Source organism: Pteropus medius, unplaced genomic scaffold, assembly GCF_902729225.1.
Source record: "Pteropus medius unplaced genomic scaffold, Ma_sr-lr_union100, whole genome shotgun sequence".
Classification (NCBI taxonomy): domain Eukaryota; kingdom Metazoa; phylum Chordata; class Mammalia; order Chiroptera; family Pteropodidae; genus Pteropus; species Pteropus medius.
Genome location: NW_024340847.1, coordinates 1041484 through 1067446, shown reverse-complemented (window position 1 = coordinate 1067446; position 25963 = coordinate 1041484). Strand labels below are relative to the sequence as shown.

General features: G+C 46.7%; 1 protein-coding gene and 1 pseudogene across 7 annotated transcripts in view; one reads left to right on the top strand and one right to left on the bottom strand.

The window, feature by feature from the left end:
* Positions 1-25963, bottom strand: part of LMBR1 (limb development membrane protein 1) — a 90360-nt gene that overhangs the window by 5711 nt on the left and 58686 nt on the right. For 3 of the 7 annotated variants that reach the window (XM_039837127.1, XM_039837138.1, XM_039837098.1), the window contains 6 exons: positions 17998-18078; positions 15023-15099; positions 14355-14432; positions 12303-12376; positions 11974-12064; positions 10753-10819 (listed from right to left, as the gene is read on the bottom strand). In XM_039837127.1, coding sequence (XP_039693061.1) covers positions 10753-10819; positions 11974-12064; positions 12303-12376; positions 14355-14432; positions 15023-15099; positions 17998-18078 — 468 coding nt within the window. Of the gene's footprint in view, positions 1-10752; positions 10820-11973; positions 12065-12302; positions 12377-14354; positions 14433-15022; positions 15100-17997; positions 18082-25963 lie in introns of all 7 variants that reach the window. The other 4 variants (XM_039837116.1, XM_039837089.1, XR_005647450.1 and 1 more) reach the window with 3 other exon arrangements.
* Positions 25799-25917, top strand: LOC120582174 (uncharacterized; annotated as a pseudogene).

Here is a 25963-nt window from a genome sequence, read left to right as displayed (position 1 = left end):
CGAGATAAAGTGCGACCCCGATCAAACGCCGGGGCCCTCCCCATCGCAGCCGGCGAGGGCCAGTTCGAAGCGCGTCGGTCGGTGCTGTCTCGGGCACGGCCACTCGCAGGCGAGGAGCCACGGCCTGCAGGCCCCTCGCCAGTCACGGGGACTCTACGCTTCCGTCGACAAGAAAGCCACCGTGCTGCTCGCGGGGGGTGGGGGGGGACGGGAGTCGAGATGGAAAGGCATCTGACGAACCCCGCGCCCCTGTTCCAAAGTCCCCCCCGGAAAACGGCGGGCCCCCCACGGCCCTGCCGCCGCCGGCGCCTCTTCACAGCGCGCACGCCTGCAGCGCCGGTCCTTCCGGGGGCTTCTCCTGCCCGCTCGCCCACGGGGACACCAGCTCCCTGAGGTCGCGTGCGTCTCTTTCGCTGCTGCGACCCCAGCGCCCAGAGCAATGCCCTGCGTGTGCTCGGTACTTACTACGGAAATAAATAACCAACGGGGGCGACTCCTTCGTGACTCTGAATCGGACGCTTGCGGGATACGCTGGAAACGCAGGGCAGTCACTCTGGGTGTGCATTTAAGTCGCTTAACTTCACCCATCGCGTTTTTAAAAAGTCCTCTTATTAAAAACAGCAACAATCATTCTATTCAATGAGCGGGTGCCCGGGGGCAGCACTCACTGTAAATACGTGGGTGGCAGGCGTTTTCTGACCATTGTACACTGTGGACGTTTTTCAAGGAAGAAACCGAAGAGCTGCATGGGGCCGTATAAAATTTTAATGGCAAAGGACTGGGAAGACAAACCATGGACCTTTGTTTTACCCGCGGTCGAAGGATTTCAAGAACGGGACAACTCATTTCGCCTCGTCAGCCGGCCACGGACCTGAGTTCTCGCCCCCAACCTGTGCGACCCCACAGCCGGCCCCAGAGAGGGATCCCACCGAGCGGCTCGTGGAGGCGACAGTCTTGGGATGCAGCGTGTGGCAGGAGAAAAGGCTTCAGGCAGCAGTGCCTTCGGAGCCGCATCTGCCCGCGGCCGATGGCCTCGAAGCGGAGAGACGCGAACCCCCTCTGACACTGCACCCAGGCAGCAGAGTCACGAGGACACACCAGGACGCTTCTTCTGGAGCAGGGAAAGGGGCCCAGGCCCCTGCGGAGGGTGTGGCGTGGCCCACACACCACGGGGTCACGGTGACAGTGGCCTAACAGGCTCCCCTCGCTAGAGGGGCAGGCGTCCTGCTCTGCAGAAAATACCACGGAACGGAACCCAGGGAGCCATCTGTTCACAAGACACGGTCCTTACGAAGCAAACGCAGTGGTCCCAGCCTAGGGGTCCCAGAGCCACTGTCAGTTTGATCGTGAGAAGCGAAGACTCCTGTGCGAATCTGGCGGCGGCCATGGTCTTTCCGCGAGAAAAGACACACAGGCTCACACGCTGAGTTTCGTGTGCGGTGGCTCCCACTGACGGAGGGACTGAGCGACCACAGAGCAACGATCCTTGCCCAGAAGCTCCGTGAGAGTCTTATCTGGTCTAAAAAAAGTTTTGATAATACGCCACCATTAGCGAAGACAAAATGGGGGCACCTAGACCCGATTACGTGTACGTAAGAGTTGATAAACTATATATGTACTATTCCCTGACGTACACATCATACACAGACGAAGCAGACACTTTACATAAAGATACACGCGAGTCCTCACAGCTTCTCCCACAGCCCAGTGACTGGCTTGTGAGTTCGTGGGGCACAAACAGCGGTCTGCACTTCACGGTAATTCCGCCGCCACCCCAATCGTGGGCCGCGTGCCGAGCGGGAGCCACACCACGGCACACGAGTGCAGTTGGGACAGAATGCGTCGGCACGGTACGGACGGAAGGTCCACGGTGAGCGACAGGAAAGGGCTGTCACTAGCACTGCTCGGTGGACTCGACGGCAGGCGAAAAGCGCCATCCCCCGTGGACGCTGTGGTCCCCGGGGCGTCTCGGGCCGACCTCACCAGCAGAGACCCAGGAGCCTCCTGCCGCGGCCACACAAAACACTAGATTAGAGGGACTCGCTGTCGCTTCGAATTTAATATTTAAAAAAAGTCTAACTAGTATTGACTGAAAGGCTACTCTGGACAACACGCACGGCTCTTCGGTTCTGAAAATCTCTAAGACTAGACGTCAAGAAACCGTCAACTATCACTTCTCTAACCTTCTGAGAGGTTTTCATCACAGCAATAATGAACTTGTAAAATATACTTTTTTATTAACTTAAGAAAGAAGTAACAATACTTAAAGTTTAACTTAAAAGCACTTGCTAGACAAATGTATAATACTTCGAAATCTGTATTTCTGGAGAAAGGTGTAAGAGAGTTTCGAGTGATATTTAAAATAGTACTAACTACAAGAAAATTCAGTTATCAAAGGTTGTTATTTAACTCTCCCAGTCAAATACTAAAATGCTTATTCCCATTTACAAGTGCATTTCTTTAACAGATAAGTAAAACACAGGCCAGGTTAGAAGCTTAGTCAGTCGAGCAGTGGGTAAGCATAAGGCCGCACGATGGGGATCACCCGTCAGTGAGACACTCAAGCCAAAATGCACAGCAGCTCCCCCCGACCAGGATGCAACCAAAAATGTTTCATGTGTAATTCTTCGAATAAAGATCTTTTTCTATTCATACCTTAGAAAAGAACTAAGGTACAGAGCAAACCCTCATCTCGAGAAAGCGCTGGGTACTCCGCCCGCTGGCCCACCCGAGTCATCTTTGACTTTCAGCGTGCACACTCATATCCCTAACGAGCAGGAGGCTGAGACAGAGTGTACGGCGCTTGACACACTACAAGGACCGATAAGCGGTGTGTACCGGCATGTCACACCAAAGGCTGACAGGGATGCCCATGGCTTTACGGTAAGATTGCCAAAAAGAGCACGTACATCTCGTTAAAAAAAACAACTTTAGAAATTAAGTTAGAAATTCATTTAGAAATTAATGAAACGTTGGGATTAACACATTTTCCCCCCTCTGGCCCTTCGCAATGGTTTAAATTATTATCTTGACCAGTTTTTCAAATTCCTTATTCTAAAGCAGACTTTTGAAATAAATCTGCCCAAGATAGTGTCAAAAACCAAATGTGACTCAAAGAGTACGAAATAGTATAACATAAAACAATTTTTAAACATCATTAATTTCGGGATTAATGTAAACAGGCTCAATGTGAACCATTTTATTCATTCAAAAAAAAGGCATTCTAAAACTAAAGAGAGGGTCCACTTTTGGGGTAGAATGAAAGACGAGGCTGTTAAAGCAAAGACTTTAACTTTTGCAAGTAGATTTTCATTGTTACATCCATTAAAAATATGTTAATTAACTTCAGGTTCCAGCCAAGAGGGAGTAAAGGACCAGACTCTCCCTCATTCCTGAAGTTTGGGGGGTCAAAGTTATTCACAAATTTTCTGACTGTGGGGGGGTCGGTACCCCTCACCCCCCCGTTCTTCAAGGGTCAACTGTCTATCAGATGCTAGAGGAAAGACTGAACTTAAGAAGAGATATGAAAGATATAAAACAGACCCAAGTGACCTTCTACAGTGACCTTCTACAATATAAGATATAAAGCACACATTAGATGGGATTAACGACAGATTAGACTTTGCGAATGAGGAGATTAGTAAACTCGAAGATGTATCGATAGAAGCTATTCAAAATGAAATGCAGAAGGCAACACAAGACAGAAAAGGAACCGAGCACCAGTGAACTGCAAATCAATTTCAAATTGCTACTGTGTTTGTGGCGAGAGTTACTAAAGGAGAGGACATGCGAACGGGAAAAAACGTATTTAAAGAAATAAGGGCTGAACGTCTTCCAAATGTGATGAGAACTATAAACCTACAGATCAAAGAAGCCCCATGACCTCGATGAACAAGATTCTAAAGAAAACTATACCAAGGTACATCATGATCAAACTGCTTAAAATCAATAATAATAAAAAAACTTATACGCATGTTTACAAGATCACATAAAAAATAACATAGATGACGATCACAGAAGATTTCTTGTCAAAAACTATGCAAATAAGACAGTTAACTAATCTTGCAAATACTGAAGAAAAATAAGTCGATCTAAAATTCTATACCCAGTGAAAATATCTTTAACAAACGAAGGCACATACAGAAAGCTGAAAGCCTCTACCCCTCGCGGACCTGCATCACAAGGACTGTTAAAGAAAGTCTTCCCGGCAGAAGGAAAACGGCCTCAGGAGGAAACCTGGATCCACACAGAGAAGTGAACAGCAACAGAAATGATTACTGTGTGGGCAAACAAGGAAAGACTTTTTGGTGTAAAGCCTCTTGAAAAGATCACCATTTACAATAAACACCATGTGTTATGGGGTTTATAACATGTACGACGTACGATGACGACAGCGCACGGGCCGGCAGGGGACACAGAGGCACGGTCCCTCCCGAGCAGCGTGTGTTCGGACTGCGCGGGTCCCACTAAGACATAGATTTTTTTCAATGAGCATCTTTCCTATTTTCTTCCTGCAGTTGTAAGCCAACCGTATGCATCGATCTACGCCATTTTCTAGGGGGACTTGAGCATCTGCTGATTTCGGTATCCACGTGGGGTCCTGCATTATCCCCACTGAGGGACGCTAAATTTTGGAGGAGTCAGAAACTATACACAGGTTTGTGACCGTGCAGCAGTTCAGCGTCCCTAATCCCTGCGCTGTTCAAGGACCAACTACGTACTGTTGCAAGGTGCTTTAATAGCACCTGAAAGTAGACTGCGATGAGTTAAAAAATGTACTATAAACCCTGAAACAACTATTCGAACAGGCCAAGAAAAAAGTAAAGCTGAATCACTATTTTCTAATGCGATTTATCTAGAAAAATGCGGCCAAAAAGGAAAAACGGAACAAAGAAGAGACAGGTCAAATAGAAAAGAAACAGCAATATGGTAGATTTTTAAAAATCATACCAATCATTATAGTCTATGTAAATCGTCTACACATCCAAATTCAAAGACGAAAATTGAAAGAATGGATAAAAAAGCAAGACCCAACTCTAGAATATCTACAAAAAAACAATTATTTAAATATAAAGACACAAACAGGTTGAAAGTATAAGAATAAAAAAAGTATACTATGTTAACCCTAATCAAAAAAGCTAAAATGGCTACATTACTGTTACACAAAGTAGCTGCCAGAGCAGAGGATATTACCAGGCACGAAGAATGTCACCATCGTTATCATAATTATAAAGGGGTCAATTCATCGAGAAGACATAACAATCCTAAATAGCTACATATTTATTACCAGTGCTTCAAAAGACATGAAGCAAAAATTGATAGAATTGCAGGACAAAATAAACAAATCCATAATTACAGTAGACTTCAAAACCCTTCTCCCAATAATCGATAAAACAAGTAGGTAGAAAATCAGTAAAAATACAGAGAACTTGAGTCACATTATCAACCAAACTGACCTGATATTTATAGAACATTCTACCCCATGAGTAGCAGAATACATCTTCTTTTCAAGTGCACGCAGGACGTATATAAAGATACACCATATTTTAGGCTATTCGGCAAGTCTCAATAAATTCAAAATGATTCAGATCCTACAAAGTATATTTCCACACCACAATGGTGTTAAATTAGAAATCAATAACAGATCTCTCTGGAACATACCTAAATATTTGGAATTAAATAATGTACTGCTAAATAGTCCAAGGTCAAAGAAGAAATAACAAGGTAAGTAAAAAGCATTCTGAACTGAATGAAAATGAAAACATTTTATATTAAGATTCAGGAGATGCAGCCAAAGCAGTACTTAGAGGGAAATTTATAGTGCTAAGGGTCAATATTAGAAAAGAGATCTCAAATCAGTGAACTTAATTTCGATTTTAAGAAAGCAGGAAAATCAGAGGAAATTAACCTCAAAGTAAGCGGAAGAAAGTAAATAATAAAGAGCAAATCAATGAAATAGGAAATATAAAAAGAATAGAGAAAAATATATGAAACCTAAAACTGGTCCTTTGAGAAGATCAATAAAAATCGGTAAACCTCAGGCCACATGCTCGGAAAATAAGAGACACAAACAGTCGATATTAGCTACGAGAGAGGCGCACTACGCTGCACCGCGCTGAAACACCTACTTACATTAAAACGGTCACGAGGGAAATTTAAGCCGATAAACTTGACGATACAGATGAAATACACAAGTTCTTTAAAAGACACTAACGAAGTTCACTCAAGAAGAAACAGGTAAGCTGAGTAGTCCTCTATTTACAAAAGAAATTAAATTTGTTGCTCAAACGGTTCTACAAAGTGAATCCCAGGCCTCGATGGCTTCACTGATGACCTCCACCGAACATTAAAGGGAGAAAATCGATTCTTTGAAAACTCACTGTCTCGGCCCGGTAGGGCTGCGGTAACAGAGTATCATGGGCTGGTGGCTTAGAAACAGCACAGTGATTTCTCACCGTTCTAGGGGCTGGAAGTCCAAGATCAAGGCTCTGGGAGATCTGGTGTCTGGTGAGCCTTCGCTTCCTGGTTCATAGATGGTGGTCGTTACATTGTAACCACACAAGTCACAAAGGGCGAGGGTGCTCCCGGGGACCTCTTTCTTAAGAGCACAAATCCCACCATGGGGGCTCACCCCCCCATGGCCCAGTCACCTCCCAAAGACCCCAAGTTCTGACACCATCACACTGGGGATTAGGTTTCAACATATGACTCTGGGGGGGACGCAAACATTTAGTCTATAAAAGTCACCCAGAAAACTGAAGAGGAGGAAATACTTCTGGATACTGTCAATGAAGGTAGCATTTCCCGCAAATCAAAACCAGAAAAAAGGTTTAACAAGGAAAGAGAACCGCAGATCAACACAGTCACAGATACAGATGTAAAACTCCCGAGCTAAATTTCATCGAATTGGACCTAACGATACGAAAAAAAAAAGGGTCCTACGTCATGGCCAAGTGGGGTTCACCCCAGGAATGCAAGATTGGTTGAACATTCAAGAACGACTCAGTGTAATTCCGCACATTAACAGAACAAAAAGGAACGGCCACTTGATTACGTCAATACATGCAGAGAAAGCATTTAACGAAATCCAACATCCATTCTTGATTTTTAAAAAAGATTCCAGCAAAGTAGGAAAAGAAGGAAATTTCCTCAACGTGGTACAAGGCATCTCCCAGGGCAAACGAAAACCACGGCTAACATCAGTTGACGGTGAAAATCGGCCCTTTCCCACGGTGGCGAGAGCAGCGTAGGACGTCTGGTCTCGCCACCGCTGCTGGCCGCTGTCCGGGAGGGGCCAGGCGACCTGCTCAGGGGCCTCGGAGCCGACTGCGTGCAGGCGCCCCACTCACGCTCTCGGCCAGGTTAGGGGTCTTGCGTCTCAGTGCCAATCGGACCCTTCCTATAGTTTGCTATCTAGTTTTAATTATAACATTTTAATTGTTAACATTTTTTAATTACATCTTAAGGCTTCCAGATAAATGATCCTAACTGGAATTATTTTCATGTGAAAAATATTTTATAACAAACTAAAATTCAAGGTATCTGAATGTCTGCCAACAAATAGCAAAGTTGTGCAGACAATGTGGCTGTGACACCTTCTCAGACGAGGCTGAGCCCTGCAGCAGCAGTGTCAGGACGTTTAGGGGGTGAGCGTCAGTTAACTCTCTAAACTCTCAGACGTTTGACTCAGAATACTTTTTCCTTAGTAAAAATCCGAACGAGGTATACGTATTGTTCAGACATGAAAACATTAGTAATCGATCACAAGTTAATTAGCACCGCTCAGTTATTACTTTCTGCCAAATAACTGGACATTATTAAATCATATACAAATTTTTGTTGTTGTTGAAAATTTTCAGTAAGGAATTATTTCTGCATCGAAGTCATAATTAGGGATAGATATTCACACTTGTCATTTCGAACCATCGTCTCCTTTTGTTTCACACCGAGAACCGGAGGGAGAAAGCCCAGGGTAAAGATGAGCAGTATATTTACGAAACCCCAAAGAAAAACCTCTCCAGAGAGAACAGCATTTTAAACAGGGTCCCTTCATCAAGGAACAAAAGAGAAATAATCTGCTTTATCGCCTGCAAAGATGACCAAGATGGGAAATATGCGAATATACTAAAAATAGATTCACACTGATTGAGAGGGTGTTTTCGTTTTCACATCATAAGCACACTGTTCTGTTAAAAATTCTGCATTTGGGCCTTGCATAACTTACAAGTCAGGGAAAGAACTTCGGGATGAAAAATAACTAAGAATGATTTTTAAATAAAAATTAGTAAAAGTATTACAAAATCCGTCAGTTACATTCGAGAAAAATTTTTCTGGTTAAAAGAGATTTCAAATAAAGAACACAACGAATGTCAATCTCTCGGCTGTTTTTCATCAGCGTGTGAAACAGCGCCCGGCAGCTGGACAAAACCCGTTCCTACAAAATGCACTGCTAACGTTCAAATACGTCATGATGGAAGAGTCTGGGCATGTCCGTCATTTACTAGGCTTGATTCTGTTCTATTTTCACCTTGCTTGTTTACCATCTCTTCTAAGCACCTCCAGGGTCTATTCAACCAAACAGGAACTTGTTTACTAAAAATATAGATATCGAATCCCCCCAAAATGTTGGATTCTTCAAAACTGAAGTCTAAACAGGCGGCGAGACAGTGCTTTGGAACTCGTCCACGGGCACGGCATTGCTTTTAAAGGGCTTTGAAGAGTCTGAACAAAAACCGTGAGCGCAGATCCTTTGTGTTTCCTTTAAATACCAAAACTATCACCTATGTTAATTATATTTGATTAAAAATACATGGTCAAACTTTCTCTCACCAACCTTGGTGGCAAAATCGACTTACTGGTCATTTTTCCCTTAGTACAATTAGTGCTAATTTTTCAATTAGTACAAAATTTTCCATATTCAGATAGAAGAAGCTAGTCCCCAGGGATTCTTTAATGAGCGTGTCACGTCACACCAGGCATTTCAGTCTACAGCTGTAGTTTGTGCCTATCATGCAGGCACAATAGCAGTTGGTGAATTTCAAAAAAAAAAACAAAAACAAAAACAAAAAACACCCTCATGAACACCAAGTTAATTATTTTATACAGGATTCCACGTATTTTCAGTTTACAAGTAAAGTCGTAATCATCACTAAAAAATCACCAACCGGAGGAAAGCTGCAGGCACACAGGGAAGCTATGATTGTCCTGAGACTGCACTTCTCATTTGGCTGTAAGTGACGGGACGCTGCTGGCCGAATTCCCAGGGGCAAACGAGCACCCGAAGGTCAGGGTGCCCTCGTGAGAGGCAACGGAAAAGTGAAAGATTCCACAGCCTGGAATTCGCTTGGTAAACACACCCTCTATTCTCGTCTTACAAGCTCTGCAGCCAGTAAATCAAAATCCCGTTATACAGTAGGATGATATTCGTGACAATTCTCTATATTTCATCTTCTTAAAATCAAAGACTCGATTCTAAAGGGTTAATCGAGGAATTACAAAGTAACTCTCTAGTTTGCATTTCCCATAATACTAAAATAAAGCTTTTTCTTTGAGTCTAGAAATTTGCTTTTTTAACACCGTGAAAAGCCTCTATGAATCTGTTTAGCGTACTTATTTCTTTTCATCTATTCAGGGCCACTGGGCAGAACGTGTAATGCAGTGCGTGTGGATGTTCTGCAAAGCGCCACATGACTCACTGTCCCCTAATGCACTCCATTAATCCTGTTTGGACAGCTGGGTCCAGGCATTTGTTAGCCTCATTTTAATTGTTCCATCTTTCTTTTTCTTCTTTTTATTTATCTCTATGGCAAACTACTCAGGAATTTAATTTGTTGATCTTCAAAAAGCAAATTTTGCCATTAATTTGTTTTCTTTGTATTAAAACTATACACAGCCTGTGATTTTCTTCCACAAAATCAGCATGCGTTACTGTTAACAATTAATCTTAAATAACAGAGACAGTAGATGAGTTTCATAAATGACAAAATCGCAGGGTGGCTGTAATATCGCAGAAATTATTTGTTGGACTGCCATAATACATACGATAACATTTCCCCACAAATCAAGCTACTGAAGTGCCTATTTTTGGTATTTTCAAGATTAGCCCAACGTAAGCAGATGTCAAAACACTAACAGGTCCTATAAGGCAAACGCAAAAGGAATAAGAAAGCGACGCGCTTTGTGTTCGTCTGAGGAAGGGCGGCCCCTTGACACCTATACTTCGATTTCGCTTTGTGTTAAATCATGGGGCTCCTCCCACCGTCGGAAAGGTGAGTATAAAGCGCACGCTGTCTTGGCACAGCCGGGTCCCTAACGGCCACGAGTCCTGAATAAATAACGGAGGCAATATAAGAACCAAACGAAAGCAACTCAGAGCTACTGGTAATTCCTGTTCTAAGCAAGGTGCTGGGCTTGAGCGATGGGATTTTTCTAATCATCTGTGGACACTCTGAAGTCGAAACCCACGTATAGAAAACGGAACAGAACTGTCTGCGAGAACGTTGAGCCGGGAACTGGGTGTGCGGCACAGCGGTGCTTCGTGGGGGCCGAGAAGGCCAGATGAGGAGTCACTCGACTGGCCCCACGACACAGGAAAACCGCTTTGCTTTTAAAAGAAGAGCAAAATTCTCTGTAAACTGAAACACTGAGAAACCTTCGTGAACGGCTGCAAGGGCGCGCTCCCAGCCACGGAAAGGGAAGGACCAGAAAACACGTGCAGGGGCCGGGACCCGAGCGCGGACGCCCCTCGCCTACCCAGTGTCCTGGACATCACCGGCAGCGCGGAGCTCAGGACCAGGATGGACACGCAGTTGCCGATGATCTGTGGGGAGAGAGCAGAAGGCGCTGGGCAGCCACGCGGCAGGGCGGCGGCACGCGCGCGTCGCCCTCCGGGGGTGGCCGTGCACTCCGGCTACCCGCAAACAGGCAGGGTCACGGCTGGGAGTGCCTGGCCCCAGTCCAGAGCGGTGGCACCTGAACCACGTTACATCCCAGACAGACAGCCATTTTACGTGGGTGACTGAGTGGCCAGTCGCAAAACAGCTTGCCTGGGAGTCAAAAAGAATCGACACGTTCAGTAATTCTGACTGTATTTTTAAAGCTAACTACTGCTCGAAAGATATAAATTAGATCTACGTCTAATATGCTTAACTATTATAAGATCTACTACCAAAAAGCTAGAAACCTGCAACACCTAAATCCTAGTCGTCCATTTTCAATGCGCCCTGTGCTTACTCCTTCATAAAAATAAGAGGGGCCGAGAACAGATTAATACTTATGATCGCTCAACCCACGTGCTAAGTCTCTCAAAAAGTCACAGCATTTTAGATAGATGGATAAACATATAAAATAACTTCTCTCTTTGAAAACAGGATGACGATAGCGAAAATCTAATAAAAAGGAAAGAAGCCAACGCTCTCATTAGTTATTCTTCACTGTCAGCCTGTGGGAATACTTCACAAAGCGGCAGTCACTACACAAGATAACAGCCTTTGTCACTCCAAAGCCAAGGACATATTGTAGAAAGTCAAATCAGCCTCGGACTACAAAATGTTTCTGAATAGAACTCTTCCGTCTTGCTTTAATTATTCGAATTTGAAAAACTTTGTCTCTACTACTTGTAGCAACTAAGTTCTTCAGATTTCAAACAAGCTCCCTGAAGTGCAGTTAGCACAGTCCGAGTTACTCATTAGCAATGCGTTTCCTTCAGAGGAAAAAGGGCCCTTTCAGCAGCCCCTGCAGCTAACAAGCTCCCGTCCCGGGCATTTACAAGTGAATGGACGGCGTCCAAATTAAACAGGGCGCATCCCTTTCCCATTGGTTCGGCGTTTTGAAAATCTTCCAGTTTGTGTTTACGCGACTCACAAACAAGTACTTATCGCCACAGATGAACGTTCAGGGCGATGACTAAAGGAAACAGTCAGGAGTTTGTCTTGGAGGCAAAAGGGAGGCGAAGTTGCCGGAGACGTCCCTTACCTTTGTCATAGTCGTGTCATCCTTCTTGGGAATAAAGTCTCCAAAAAATCGGAGGCTATAGAAACCGACGACAGAGGACACCATGAGATAGCTGTGAGAATCAAGGAAAAGACTCTCCAAAGAATGTCAGTTCCATTAAGTCCCCAGGAGTCTCCCAAAGTCTTCGGGCCCAAAGGAAATGCAAAACCAAACCAAAGGCCACTTGGAGTGCCTGAGGAAGAATGACTTGTTTTTTCTTCTAGGCAAGTGTCTTAGTAAATTGCCACTGTCCCAGAAAACGAGACAGAAAACTTGTTAACAGACAGAACGGCCCGCTGAAGAAAGGATACAAAATCAAAATGATTTCAAGTGCGGCTCCCACAAATCCAAAGGCAGAAAGAGAAGCATTTCCGATGCCCGGCCCCTGCGGGGGAAAAACACTTCTCAGAATTCAGCGACACTATTATATTGGGCTTCCCTAAAACTGGTGTTTCATAAATACAAGAGAGTTGAAATTAGGGATGTTTAATACCCTAGAATAACATCTAGACTTTCAAAGGACAATAAAATGTGACATTACTGAGTTCGTCAACTAATTCAACCGCGTTAACAATTTGTAAAAGCTCAAAACATTTCTGATTCATCTCAAATTTAAGTTACTTATCGAGAGGATATGATTACGCTGTGAAACCCTGAATACTCTTGGAAGAAATTTTTTTAAAAAATCATAGTACAATAGGAATAACATATAATTATCTGAACCCTGAGGCAACATATAAAAATTCTACAATTAAAGTATGTCAAAAGCAAGCTAAGCACAGAAGGAAAATGAATATGCGTATCCTCTTTCTACCCTTTGGGGAAAGTTTCCTTTCCCCAAATCTTCCTCTTTAAAAGATATAACTTTTGGAACCCGGATTTTTAAAATGTAATGCTATAAATTTTTTCCTAAACATATCTGTTCTCAAAACCTACCTTTATCTAGGACTTAAACAAACAAATAAACAAATAGAAAAGGTAATATTAATGAAACCAGACAGGCAAAACATTATTTCTTATTGAAGTACGAACGGCATTTTCAAAGCTTACTAATTAAGGGAACTATCTGAATATGAATGACCACTTTACTATCGATGTCAATTAAAGCTAACAGAAACACCGGGATAATTTAGAATGTAGTCACGCTACGAAAAAAGCAATAAATATTATGTATATTTTATATACATTCTAATTTAGGCATAAAGAAGTAAGAATGGCCATTTCACGTATAAATAGAAATTTCATGTATAGATAAAGTAAGGACAAAGAATTTATCAACTTTTTGTCAGTCTCTTGAAGAAGAAACAAATGAGGCTAATACAAAGCTTCCTGGCGGTGCTGGGGCTCAGGGCAGACACCCAAAACACACCGAGGTGGCATGTTGATTATCTTGAATCAGTTACTTGAGAAACAGCCGGTCCATAAAAGATACCGCGGCCCTCATCTGTTCCCCCGAACGCAGAAACGAAGCGTCCACGGGAAGGTGCCCCCCTGTGCCCGGAGGACGAGGGGCACCCTCGTCTCTGAAAGAGAGACTTTGGTGGGGAAGGGTCTAAATCCAGATCATGGCTGAAAGGACGGGGTATCTTTGTCTTGGACTGAGGGAGGTGCTGAGACAGACCCTGGCTTTTTTCTGTGAGAGAAAAGATACATCGTCTGATTCTGAGAGAAGTGGCATCAAAAGTCTTAAGAGTTGTGAAGCCATTTCTGTGGGGAATGGGAAAGCTGCGGACTTAGAAAAATGTAATAAAATGTCAACCCTTAAATGCCACTTTAAGTACCCAAAACGTAACAGGCTCCTAGAAAAAGTAGGCCAAATATGAGCATTTAATGGTGACTACCTTCTATGGAGAATCGATTCAGATGGGCTAACTGACAGAATTTGACAGTCAATTTTAAACACAAGTGAAAACCAAGCTGACTCGTGAAACCGAAGGCTCTCCTCCGGAAGCTGAGCGTTGTGACTCGGTTTCACCAGACGTGCGACTCCTGAAGCACGAGTCCCTAAACCCGTACATGCGGGTCTTCTGCAAACCAGGGGCTCCGTCTAAGAGACTCTTCACGTCGCTCTTTCCCGGAGGGTGCATTTTCTTCGAGACTCACGAATGATAAATTTCAATGAATCGAAGACACACGAATATAAAGGACAAAAGGAAACTGATTCTCGATCCAAGGCCCGGCCAAGCCAAAGCGCGATGTCGGACACAAAGCTCGCAGGCCCCAAGCGCTGCTCCTGAGGCTCACTGCACGGGGGAGGGGCGCGCGCGGAGCGGAGGGCGCAGTGCGGTGCGGGGCGCGGACGCCCGGGCTGCACGTCGGGACGCGTTTGCAAAAGCAGGACATTTGAAAACACTGTACTTTACCCTTGTTCCCTTTGGCATCGCTGTTTCATCAACCAACAGGCAAAGGATGTTACAAGCCACCAAGAGGACGGAGATGGACTGCAACAAAAAAAATAAGCCGTCAGTCCTGAACTGCAAACGTAGTTTGCCAGTACACGTGAGAACATCGACGTGCCAACCGGCTGCACGCTTCAGAAGGACTCTACATCCCAACCTAATCAGACCTACGAAAACTCCAGAGGAAACAGTCTGCTAATTATTATTATAAATCTTGTGGGGGAAAAAAAACTAATAATACAGATCCACTTACTAACCGATTTCACCGACTGGAAACCCACAACTTCGCAGATTTAAAAGACACTTAAAATGTTAATCTGCTAATGTACCTTCGCATCCATCATAGTCTGAAGCCAGTACCTGTAGCACCTTGTCTCTTAATTTTCGGTGATACAAAAAAATGAATTTCCTGCTTTCGTGAAGAAATCATCTTTGGCACTTTAAAAAATTACCATGAATTTCTATTTTTGCTCTATCGAGTTTTTACAAATAAAGGCATGCCCATGGGTTGTAATCTTGCGGACAGAAAGCCAGTTTACCTGGAATCAGTTAGCTGAGGGAGCTGCCGTACGCAAACGTTAAAGTGAATATAAAACGATTTGCTCTGTATAACTAGGCACGTAGGTTCTTACCGTCTCGATAAGGAGGAGGACCATGACAGCGGGGTACACCAAGTTTCTTTCCCACGCCGACGCCTTTTTCCGCCTCTCTATTGTAAGGAAAAACAACACAACAAAAGAGTTCTCCAGACTCACATTGTCATTCCTTATTACTATAACCAGTATATGTTATTTTTATGTAAATAATTTTTTTAAAAAGTCAAATTATTTTTAATTTCCTTTCGTCAACTATAAATTTTAAAATCAGATTTTAAAATCAACTTGCTATATTAAACAGGTCAATCTCGTGACGTTTAAATGTTAGCTCTATAAAGACATTTCAACTCTCAATGAAATAAACTGTCAGCATATAGCGTACTCTGAAAATATGGACGCATTTGTATTCGATGTTGATTTATACTTTGATATAGAGTTGAGAATAAAGTGAGCACAGTAAAAACCCCACCGACCTGACACCCCAAAGGCAAACGGAGCTGGGGGGACGCCGCTTCCGGCTCTGCGGATCCTCCTCCCAGCTCACACCGCAAACGACGGGGAAAGACGAGTCGAACTAGCTTTTTAAAACTGTGTACGCAGGCAGGAGACTGCGGCTGTGGCCACGCACACGGGGGCCGCTGTCCTCGTGGGGACCACGCGCATGGGCCGTGAGGTTGGGCCGCTGTCCTCGCGGAGACCACGCACGCGGGCCACGGGGCTGGGAAAGCAGGCGCAAGTCGGGAGGTGGCAGAAAACGATGCTAAAACACCGGAGTTTGGGGCCACCGAGAACTCAGGAGGCCACGGCCACAGAGGAGAGGGAAGAGGGACGAGGTGGCCCCCTCCCGTTCGAGGCAGCAGGGCGAGAGGCCGCGAGAAGCAGGCGGAGCTGTCGGGCTCCTGCTCCTCCAGAGGAGCTCGTGCAGACGCCGCGGTCCCGGCCAGCAGCACCGCCACCGGCCCGGCAGGACCGAGGGGGAGCCAGGAGCGAGGCCCGGCCGGGGACAGAGCCGCCCTCGGGGAGGCCGAAACGGGTCTCGAACGACCTCAAGCCCGGGTTAAACCTGTACGTCCCTGCTCTAAGTGCCTGCCGGAAGCAAAGCAAATCCTCTCCAAAAGACGACGCTGTCACCCCCAGTTTCCACAACTATGTCAAAGGAATGTCTGGCTGTCAGCCGGACCGTCCCAGGAGACGGGGCCAAGGGAAAGAGGACAGAAACAGGCTCAGCGGACCCAGGCACTGGACTGCTCAGAGAGTGGTCTTCAGACGGCTGAGTAATAGGTCCAATAAGATAAATGGCGAGAGGCAAAGGTCACAATTCGAATCAAGTGGCATTTCTAGAACTGAAAAATCCTGTAACTAAAATTAAGAGTTCAGTAGATAGTTTTGGCGACAGTTACGACAGCTGAAAAGGCAGGGAAGCGGGGCGCGGATCAGTAGACGGTATCACAGACCGAAGCGCATAAATAAAGTCAGGGAAACACGTAAAAGCAGCTGGGTGAGCGGCGAGCGCCCCGCAGCGGACGAGTGGGTGGCGCTGCAGGGGGTGACGGCCGGTGGCTCCCCGCCCGGATAGAGGACGCCACGCCACAGTCCCCAAGTGCCACAGGTGTCAGGAGGGCAAGCACAACGGAAACCAACACCGAGGGCCCCACGGAGAGACAGCCTGACTATACAAGGGCAAAGAATGCCTTAAAAGCCCTTCCAAGGGACAATGACAGGGCCTCTAAGCAGACACCGGAAGACACCAGACTGTCACCTTTACAGCGTTGGAAACTACCCGGTAAGAATCCCAAATTCCGCTAAAATGCCCTACAAATGAGACGCAAAGCAAACGCATCTTCAGATGAACAAAAACTGGGAGAGTTCACCGCCAGCAAAGCAGCACTAAACGAAGAAAATACTGACGTTTTCGAGCAGAAGCTAAATGAACGCTGGCGACACGAATCAGGGACGTGCCGATCGAAACGCCGAGAACTCCACGTAACACCCGGAAGCTGGTGAAGACTGAGAGGCCACTGTGGACCGTTGACAAGGACGCGGAGCAACGGGGAGACTCGTTGGCGCCCAGCGGGAAGGCGAGTAAGCAGCCCCCGGGGGGGACAGGGCGGCATCACCAGAAACAAAGGCACCCGCACAAAGTCAGAGACCCTCGAATCCCTTCCCGGGGTGAACCCTGGAAAAAACGTAGGCACCAGGAGAGGCAGAAGAATGTTTACAGCAGCACTGTCCATGACAGCACAAGACTGGAAAAATACCAACTATCCATGGACAGCAGGATGAAGAAAGCACCTAACGATGTTTATGAAAATGATCGAACGGCGTGTGTGATTTCCGACATGACACTGGACTTGCACTTCGAAGGGGAGTCACAACAGGGATCAGACTTATCACCCGGCCTGAAACGATTAGGAAATGACAAATGTACACGGAACAACAGTGTCAGGACCCCCGGACGCCCGATCGCCAAAGGGCAAGGACCTGGGGGCAGCCCTGGGCCTTCCCAGCTCACCGCCTCGAGCGCTCCAGGCCACAGGCGGGGAGGAGGAGCCCATGCGGAGGCCAGCGCAGTCCCGGAGCCAAGGACACTGACCGGGAGCCTGGGGGCGCCAAGCCTGCCGGATGTTGCAGACCAAGTGCCAGGGCCGAGGCTGCCACACACAAGAACAACTCTGAGGACCGTAAGGGGCCCCCCCGGCGTCTTCGGCAGGGTAATGACCAGCTCAGTACGTGAAGAACCGCCCCAAAGAATCAGAGCGAGCAGTATCCAGCAGTCACGAAGGGCCAAGGATGGTGCCGTTCCCACAAGACACACACAAAACAAAAAAATGGGAATAAATTCATGCTTACCCTCTCCCCAAGCTAAAAGACGGTCTCTATCAATGGCTTAGGACAGACTGAAAGCAAGTAATATAAACTAACGACTGCATAATCTTAAAAACATTTCAGACTACAGTAAAGTCTTTAATAAGAAACCAAGACCAATACAAAAGGGAAAAAATGTACAATACCTAATTTTGTCTTCAGAGTCTTTACGTTTTCAAGTTCTCGTTCCAACTCCATTGTACTGTATTCCACTGATGAAGACAGTCCTACTGAAAGCAAAAATATTTTAGGAGTGTAACAACGGAAGCCCTAACAGTATAGAACAGGTAGCTCTCACATTGAATTAAAATCTAAAACAGCACACTGCAAATCCTGATCACTAATAAAAACAAATGCTACTGTGATTCGCAGAAAAGTATGGCCATTTTTTGACCACTTAAAACTTCCAAGTTCTTGCTGATTAAACACTACACGTTTCCAAGAAAAGTTATTACTTTGGTAAAATTCTTACTGAACTTATTATTCATTTTTTATTAACGAGAAAGTACCAAGTGCTTTTTGCAGAAAGTAGAAGAGACCCAAGTGCCACTTCGCCACTTCCCGGAGCGGCGGCTGCGGACAGCCTGCCTGGCGCGTCCACAGCCTCGTAGCCACGCTCACGCTCACACGCTTATCTCACGTGCGGCTTTTACTATCTATTTTATCGGAACAAGCCGAGTCAGACGCATCACGCCACCGCCCGTTCTCCTAGTCGATGACACGCCCGCGCCGGTGGTGCCTGGTCCCTAACAGCTGGATAACATTCCACAGTATGGATGTACTTCAGTTTTATTCAGATTACTCCATTTATGAATATCCAGGTTTTCCTCAATTTCTGCCACTACAAACAATGCTAACATTTTTGTATGCACATCAGCCCATTCTGGTTTCATTATTTCTGCAGGACGAAAATTCAGACCGCTGAGTTAAAGGGTGTGCCCATTTACAGTCTTAAGGGATATTTAAAGGTGACTTTCCCCCCAAATATTCTAATTTACTGCGACAACTTAAGTTATTGTAATAATTTCTACCAACAGCTTTTGAAAGCGCCTATTTCTCAACATCCTCCCTAGCACTGGGTGTTATTAACTCCCGTATTTTTGCCATTTTCATGGGTAAAAAAAGTTTTCTTACTGTTACTTTAACAATGCGTTTCCCCACATGTGGCTAGCATCTTCTCACGCTTATCCGTCACCCGATGTTCCCAAGTCGCGTGTTCTGCCCATTTCCCTAGCGGCTTGTGTCTCCACAGTCCTTCCGGTTTAGCCGCCGAGCTCCGCAGCAGCTGCACTTCGACTCGGGTTCTCGCTGTGTTCCATGTGTGTTTGTCACTGTTTTTCCTCCGTGTGTTTTCATCTAGGTTTTGGCTGCTGCGCCTTCTTATGAATCACACCTGCTGTCGTTACACCGTGACCCTCTCTGTCGGTGACGCTTTTCGACGTAGATCGTTTTGTGCACTCTACACCCTACCTTCTTTCTGTTTTTACCTGCCTTACGCGTTCGCATTCGAGAGAAAGAAGGGAAGACTAGGATTGAAGGTGCACGCGTGTGTGTGTGCGCATGTGTGCGTGTGCGTGTGTGCGCGTGTGCGCGTGCGTGTGCGCGTGTATATGCTGAATCTTACTGGCGGTCTAACGCTGATCAGTTAGAGTTCACTGGTTATGTGCATCCGAGACCGAGCCCGTCTAGTCGGAACAGAAGAGGAATTCGGGAGAGAAACAGCAGCAGCAAACTTCCCGGTAAAGAAAGGAGAGCCACCAGCCACTGCGAGCTCCAGGTCGCAGAACAGACGGACAGCTCCGCACAGTGTCATGGCTGGAATGACTCAGCGCCAACTATATTCCAGTCACTCCGATCAACAATAAAAGTCCAGGGAGCAAGGATCTAATGGCGCAGCTCGGTCGCCTGTCCACTCCTTGGCTGGAGAGGCAGAGGACTATGAGACGCGCGCGGTTCCACAGGTCTGACCGAGCTGGGGAAACAGCTAAGCCAAGCCTGGCGAGAAGAAAGGGTGGCAGGTGCTTGTGGCAAAGAGGACGAGTCCGTGCGGAACAGCCCAGGCCGACAGGTCCCTTACGGTCCGTGAAGCAGTGCCCGCATTCAGGACAACTCCGCGGAAAAGCGGATAAAGGGGATTTTATACCTTCCGTACTATTTGTCCCAATTTTAAGTGACTTTTTAAAGTTTTATCCTGATCTAGAGGAAGCGGGCACATCGTCTCCAGCGTCGCGCACGGCACAGTTGGCTGTCGTGCCTCCGTTCCTCCCAACGGCACCTCCCCAAAGACAGACACTTCCGAGCCGCTTAGCGGGTGCCCTCAGTGTCCTACCGTGAAATAAAAAGCTCCCCGTATCGTTTCTGGACCTTCCAGCTTTGACTGTTAACTGCTGCCTGCCCACCACAGAACATGAGGGTCGAAGGCCCCATGAGCCACACACCTGGTCGCCACCCGCTGCTCTCAATGTGTCCACGGTGATCATTTCAGCGAGATCACCCTTCACGCCCCACCTGCTGCTCACCCGCGTAGTAAGTGTGGTTAGCTCCCCGTCCCCCCATGACGTCCTTCTTCTCACTCCAGAATTAGAACGTGGTCACCTGCTTAGTTTTTTATGTACTTACCAGTACTTCAGAGCAAACTTTCCTCCCAAATGTCTTTATTTCACTTGGTTTTCAAACCCGTCAGTTACAGCACCATCCATCCGTCTCCCTTTGCCGAGGACCCATCTCCTGGGGCTCTGCCCAGTCCGGACCAGCTGCTCTCCACGCCTGGCCACAGTCACCCCGGGTCCCGTTCCCCACTGTGGCCGTGCCTTGTGCCTTTTCCTCTCGGGCCACTCCCCCTGGAGTGCCATGCCCTCCAGGAGCTTGCTAAGAAACAGTGACGAGGAGGTCATTTTTCTGCGGCTGCACCAGTCTGAGTCAGTTACCTCGGTTCTTAAACTCCGGCTGAATATAGACATCTAGGTCAAAACGAACGTTCCTTCAGAATTCTCAAGCCATTGCCCACTGTCACCCAGCTTCACCTGCTGATCTGAGAAGTCTGAGGCTCTCCCTCCTGTCCCGGCGGTTGGTCGGACAGCCTTCCACCCTCCCTGAGGCAGCAGGACTGCAGTCAGCACTGCCACCCGCCGCTGTGCCCGGGCCACCCTGCCGCCCGCCCACGGGGGCTGGCACCCTGGCCTGAGGGAAAGATGCGGGAAGCGACCGCTTCACAGCGGGGTCCCACCTCACGGTACCGCTTTGTGAGACTTTGGGGGATTCTGGGATATAAATGCAGCACAGATGGCTTAGGATTCGGCTGCCTTTGTCTGATAAATTGGTTACTTCCAGAATTTTCTCAGGTCAGCTAAATTCCAAAATTTGATTGTGGCTCCGCCCCACCCACGCCCTTTCCTTTAGCTTTCTGCTCCTCGAAGCCTCAGTGTCCCTGCCTGTGAGATGGGGTGTGTCTACCGGGTCACTTCCCCCCCCACCCCCCTGAGCCAAAAACAACGCAAAGCAGCTTAAAAACAAGGAAAGAATGGCGTGTCATCAGAAGCGCACGCACGGAGCAGGCTTCGGAGTGGGGTTGCAGCGCTCCGGTGACCTCCAGGGGCCCGATCCTGCCTCCCAGATGCGGCCGGTCTCCTCCACGTCACCCACAGCCCGTTCCCTTCCCCGCTCCTTCCTGCTTCTCTTCCCAGCTAGTGGCTTTCTGGTGACTCTTCCCCGACGTCAACCGGGCACCTCAGTGCTCACCGTCTCACTCTCAAGCCTCGACTTCCACTTTTCCAGCGGAAGCGGCATAACCACAGGGTGCCCGGGGGGCGACGTGCCCACGACGAGGGGCACCGCGGCGCTCCAAGCTAACTGCGTTGGCAGCGCTTCCCGCTCGCCCCGCCCCGAGCTGCATTCTGCTGACCTGGTTCTCAGCATCGTTGCTTCGAGAGCATCACATCGTTCCTTCCGTCTGGAAGCTGCCGCGATCAGGAGCTCCACACACAGACACAAAATCGGACGAATGAGTGTCTCTTTTTGCCCTGACAGATATACGACATCTTTGGAAATCTGTGACTTTTTCACTGCAATCTCCCCCCGCTTTAAAGATATTATTCGAGAATCCTTAGCAGGTCACAAACAGAAGTTTGACGATCTTTCTCCTCATAAGTACCCTTCCTATGTGAAAATTTAGGGGTTTTTTTTCTCATTATCATTCTCGAAATCTGAGACTCTCGGATAAATGCGGACGGACCCCTTAACTTCCCGTTCACGTCGCCCGGACGCTGGCCTCACTCTGCGCGCGCCGACACTTTCATCTGTCATTTGCTTACTCCTCCTCACCTGCTCTCCCTCCTGCTAGACGCCTGCCGTCAGGTTAGGGACCTCAGCGCTACGGTCCGTGTCCACAGTTCTTCTACTTGATTCTACCACACGATTAATTCAGTTTCCAGAAGGACTGTGTTCTTCTTCCATTGCTGCTCAGACGAATTACCATAAACTCAGTGGCATGAAGTGACACAGACGGGTCACCTTACAGCGCCGGAGGTCAGGAGTCTGAATCGCGGTGTCAGCGGGACTGCGCTCCTTCTGGGGCCTGTCCAAGAGGACCCGTGTCCCTGCCCCACCGGTTCCAGAGCTGGTGGCACTCCTTGGTTCACTGTCCCTTCCTCGGGTCGCTCCGTCCTCTGCTGCCATCACCACAGCCCCTTCCCTGCCGCTCCTATCCACCCCCCCACGAACAGCAATGCCACGATGACACTGGGCCACCAGGTCAACCAGGATAAGCCGAGACCCTTCACGAATCACTCTGCGAAGTCCCTTGTGCCACATAAGGGGCGCACTTACAGCCTCTGGGGTCAGGACTTGGGTCCCTTGGGGACTTCTATGCTGTCTCATCGTTCGTCTACTGAACACTGAATTTCCTTCCCCATGCTGCAGTCGGCCTTCTTTCTGCTCTATGTCCTTAAAAGTCTGTCCACTTTTGGGGCTAAGTACGAATCCTTACCTGTCCGTCCTCATCCCAGCCTTTGCCACTGAGCCCTGAGTGAGTGGTGATTCTTCTTTAGGCGCTGCTGCTGTGCCCTGCACACCTGATCAGCTCAGGCAGCCCCGCAATCGGTGACAAAGCATCTGGAGGGCCCAGTGGTGTCTGTCCTCGAGGACCAGGGAGGGACTGGCCAGAAACACTGGCAAGGAGGAAGCAGCGCAGTGCTGGTAGGACTCCTTCCTCAAAGCGGGGAACGGGACGGGGGGGCCGGACCCACACGCGAGAAGCTGGGGCACAAACCAACGAGGGTTCCGAGGCCCCTTCTACAAGCCCTCTGGGGACCGGGAACTCCAGGCCCAGCCAGGCCTCTGGGGAAGGAGGCCACTGCCCTCTGCGCCTCCTGCTCACTCTGTCCGTCACTGGAGACAGAGCGCCAGCACGCTCTCTTCTGGAGAACCCCAGGTCCTGATGCACTGGGATGTCACACATGACTTCCGGGACTCATGAGTTTCATCGTTTTACTCGTCAACATAGAATTTATAAGGGAATGGAGGTGAAGACGGTAGAGACATTCAGGCGGTGTGTCCCACAACTACGAAATTTGGACTACAGACTTCGTTTAGAGTCTCCGGCAGCCAAAGTAAAAGGGGAAACAATTAAGTTATAGAATTAATGGCTATTTCCATATAACAAGATTTACAGTAAGATGGCACAGCATTGTAAGATTTTCAAGTGTCTCTAAATATAACAGTCTGAGATATAAGTACACTTTACTTTTATCCCAGTCTTTATAAATTGTATGCTGTGTATCTGTAGCGAGTGCCCATTTAACTTCTAAATCTGATTAATTACAAATACAATTCCAGACCACATCCCATTCCCCATACTTGTCAAGAAGTATATTCTGGCGAACGGTTCAGCGCCACAAAACATAACCTGATGGGCGTCCAGAAGTTTGAAAGGGGACGGGTCTCAGAATACATGGTGTTCTCGTGGCTAATTTAAAATTAAAAGACACAGATGCCCGCTCTGAGGCTGTGATGTCTACAGAATTCAATACCAACGTGTGGACCAATCGATGCACTATTTAAAAAATAAGTAAATAACTACCGTGATATTTCTAAAATGCTGCGTGTTCATTCCGGGGTGACACGTTGCTAGGCACATAAAAGGCATACGAAAATCAAGAATACATTCTTGCTCTCCTCAAAGAAATCGTGCTTTCATTAAGTGACTAGATTCATCCGGAATGACACAAATTTCAAAGACACTCCCACCTTTCACTATATGCACCAGCCCCTAAGTGAGCAGAGGGAGCTTTCTGTCTGAGCAGAATCTTCCCCAGTAAAGGACCAGAAGAAAAGCATGGCTGCTGTAAGAAATCATGACACCTGCACACAAATCCTGGAATGTTACACAAATTTAAGCTGCACCAACAAAATCATCAAACTATCCCGAAGAACTGTATTATCATTACCTTATTTCAAGACGAACCCAAAATGGTCACTGTCAGCATGTCTAGTCAATGAGTCAAATCGGTAGACCAAACCTGTTTGGACTAGTCATGAAAAAGAAAAAGGGATTCTCCAAGAAAACCACAAAGCAGCTCATTTAAGGTCAATTTAACGGTATTATTCTGTTTTCCTTCCAGCCTCGACATAAGATCTCACTACCTCAAAGGAAATTGTAAGACTATCTATTTGCATTCCCCCAGGTGACTGGCAGTTCAACACCAATTAGTTCAAAATTACGCTGTTACTAGCGTGCAATAAAAACAACACCTTTCATCTTTCTTACATCAGTAAGAATAACTTCAGAGCCAATAACTTTGATCAAGTAAGTATTTTTGATCCTGCCCCACCCGTCTCTTTGGATTCAGGAAAACTAATAGCTGAAGGCAACTTTTCCCGGCTTGACTCTTAAGCTGAAAAACTAGTGTGATATTGAAAATTGTTTGCTTCCGAGATAACAGAATTTCCCAAAGTCGAGCATTTCTTCAGCGGCTAAGCTGTCCTAATACCTTTCCCTGATACATAAGACAGCCTTAACAGACATTCGTGTGGTAAAGGCCAGAGACCGATTACTTAATTTAGAATATATAATGTTGTATTTCTTAAAACGAATACAAATGTACAACTTGGCATATAAACAAACAATCCAAAACGTGAAGCAATACGACAATCCCCCTAAACGATCCAGCGTACTAAACTCATTCTCGTGATGAATACCATGTGGAAGCAGACACTTCTAACATAAACAAATCGTTTTCTCATTTAACTTTCTAATTTAGCATGTAACCCCTCAAAAAGAAGTTGATTAGAAAATCTGTTACCTAAGTAATAACTCTTTGAAATTCTGACTGTTCTCTACAATGACCAGTGTGGTCTCCATCACCAGGAACACGAGGTCACTAAAGCACCCCTAAGTATTCCCAATCGCTTAGGCAACACTTATGCTGTTACAGCCCAAGACACTAACAACCCTCAGGGCGGACAGTCCCCACCCCAAAAGCCAGCACCAAGTCCTGCACCCTGCAGAGCACTGCTGGTCAGGCGGACTCCCAAGAGCCTGGGACAGCCAAAGCTGGGACAGCCACATCTCGAAGCCCCTTTCAGTGCGGACAAACACTGTTGCTTTCCATAGAGGAGACAGACACCCACGCACCCCCACACTGTCTTCCTATTCCATTTGCAATGCTAATACTTATTAAGATAATAGTTTCCATTTACCTCTGACACGGCCACAAAAACACAGCTAAGTATGGAACCAAATGATATGAAACTTTCGATAACTGACCCAATTTTAAAAATGCTAATATAGTTTCATTATAAATGGCAACAAGCGAGATAGAAAATATTAAACAAGCAGCTTTAGGAACATCGTATAAACTATACAAAATTAAAGTAATGTTTGGCTTTTTTTTTTCTACTTTAGATATAACTTATTGGTAGATGTTAAACTAGGTTAATTTTTAAACTTCAGTCTAGGGCCATGCCACCCTGAACAAGCCTGATCCCGTCTGATCTCGGAAGCTAAGCAGGGTTGGGCCTGGTTAGTGCTTGGATGGGAGACCACCTAGGATGACCAGGTGCTGTAGGGGTAAAAAATAAAAAATAAAAAAATAAGAGATTGTAAGCTGATAAGGT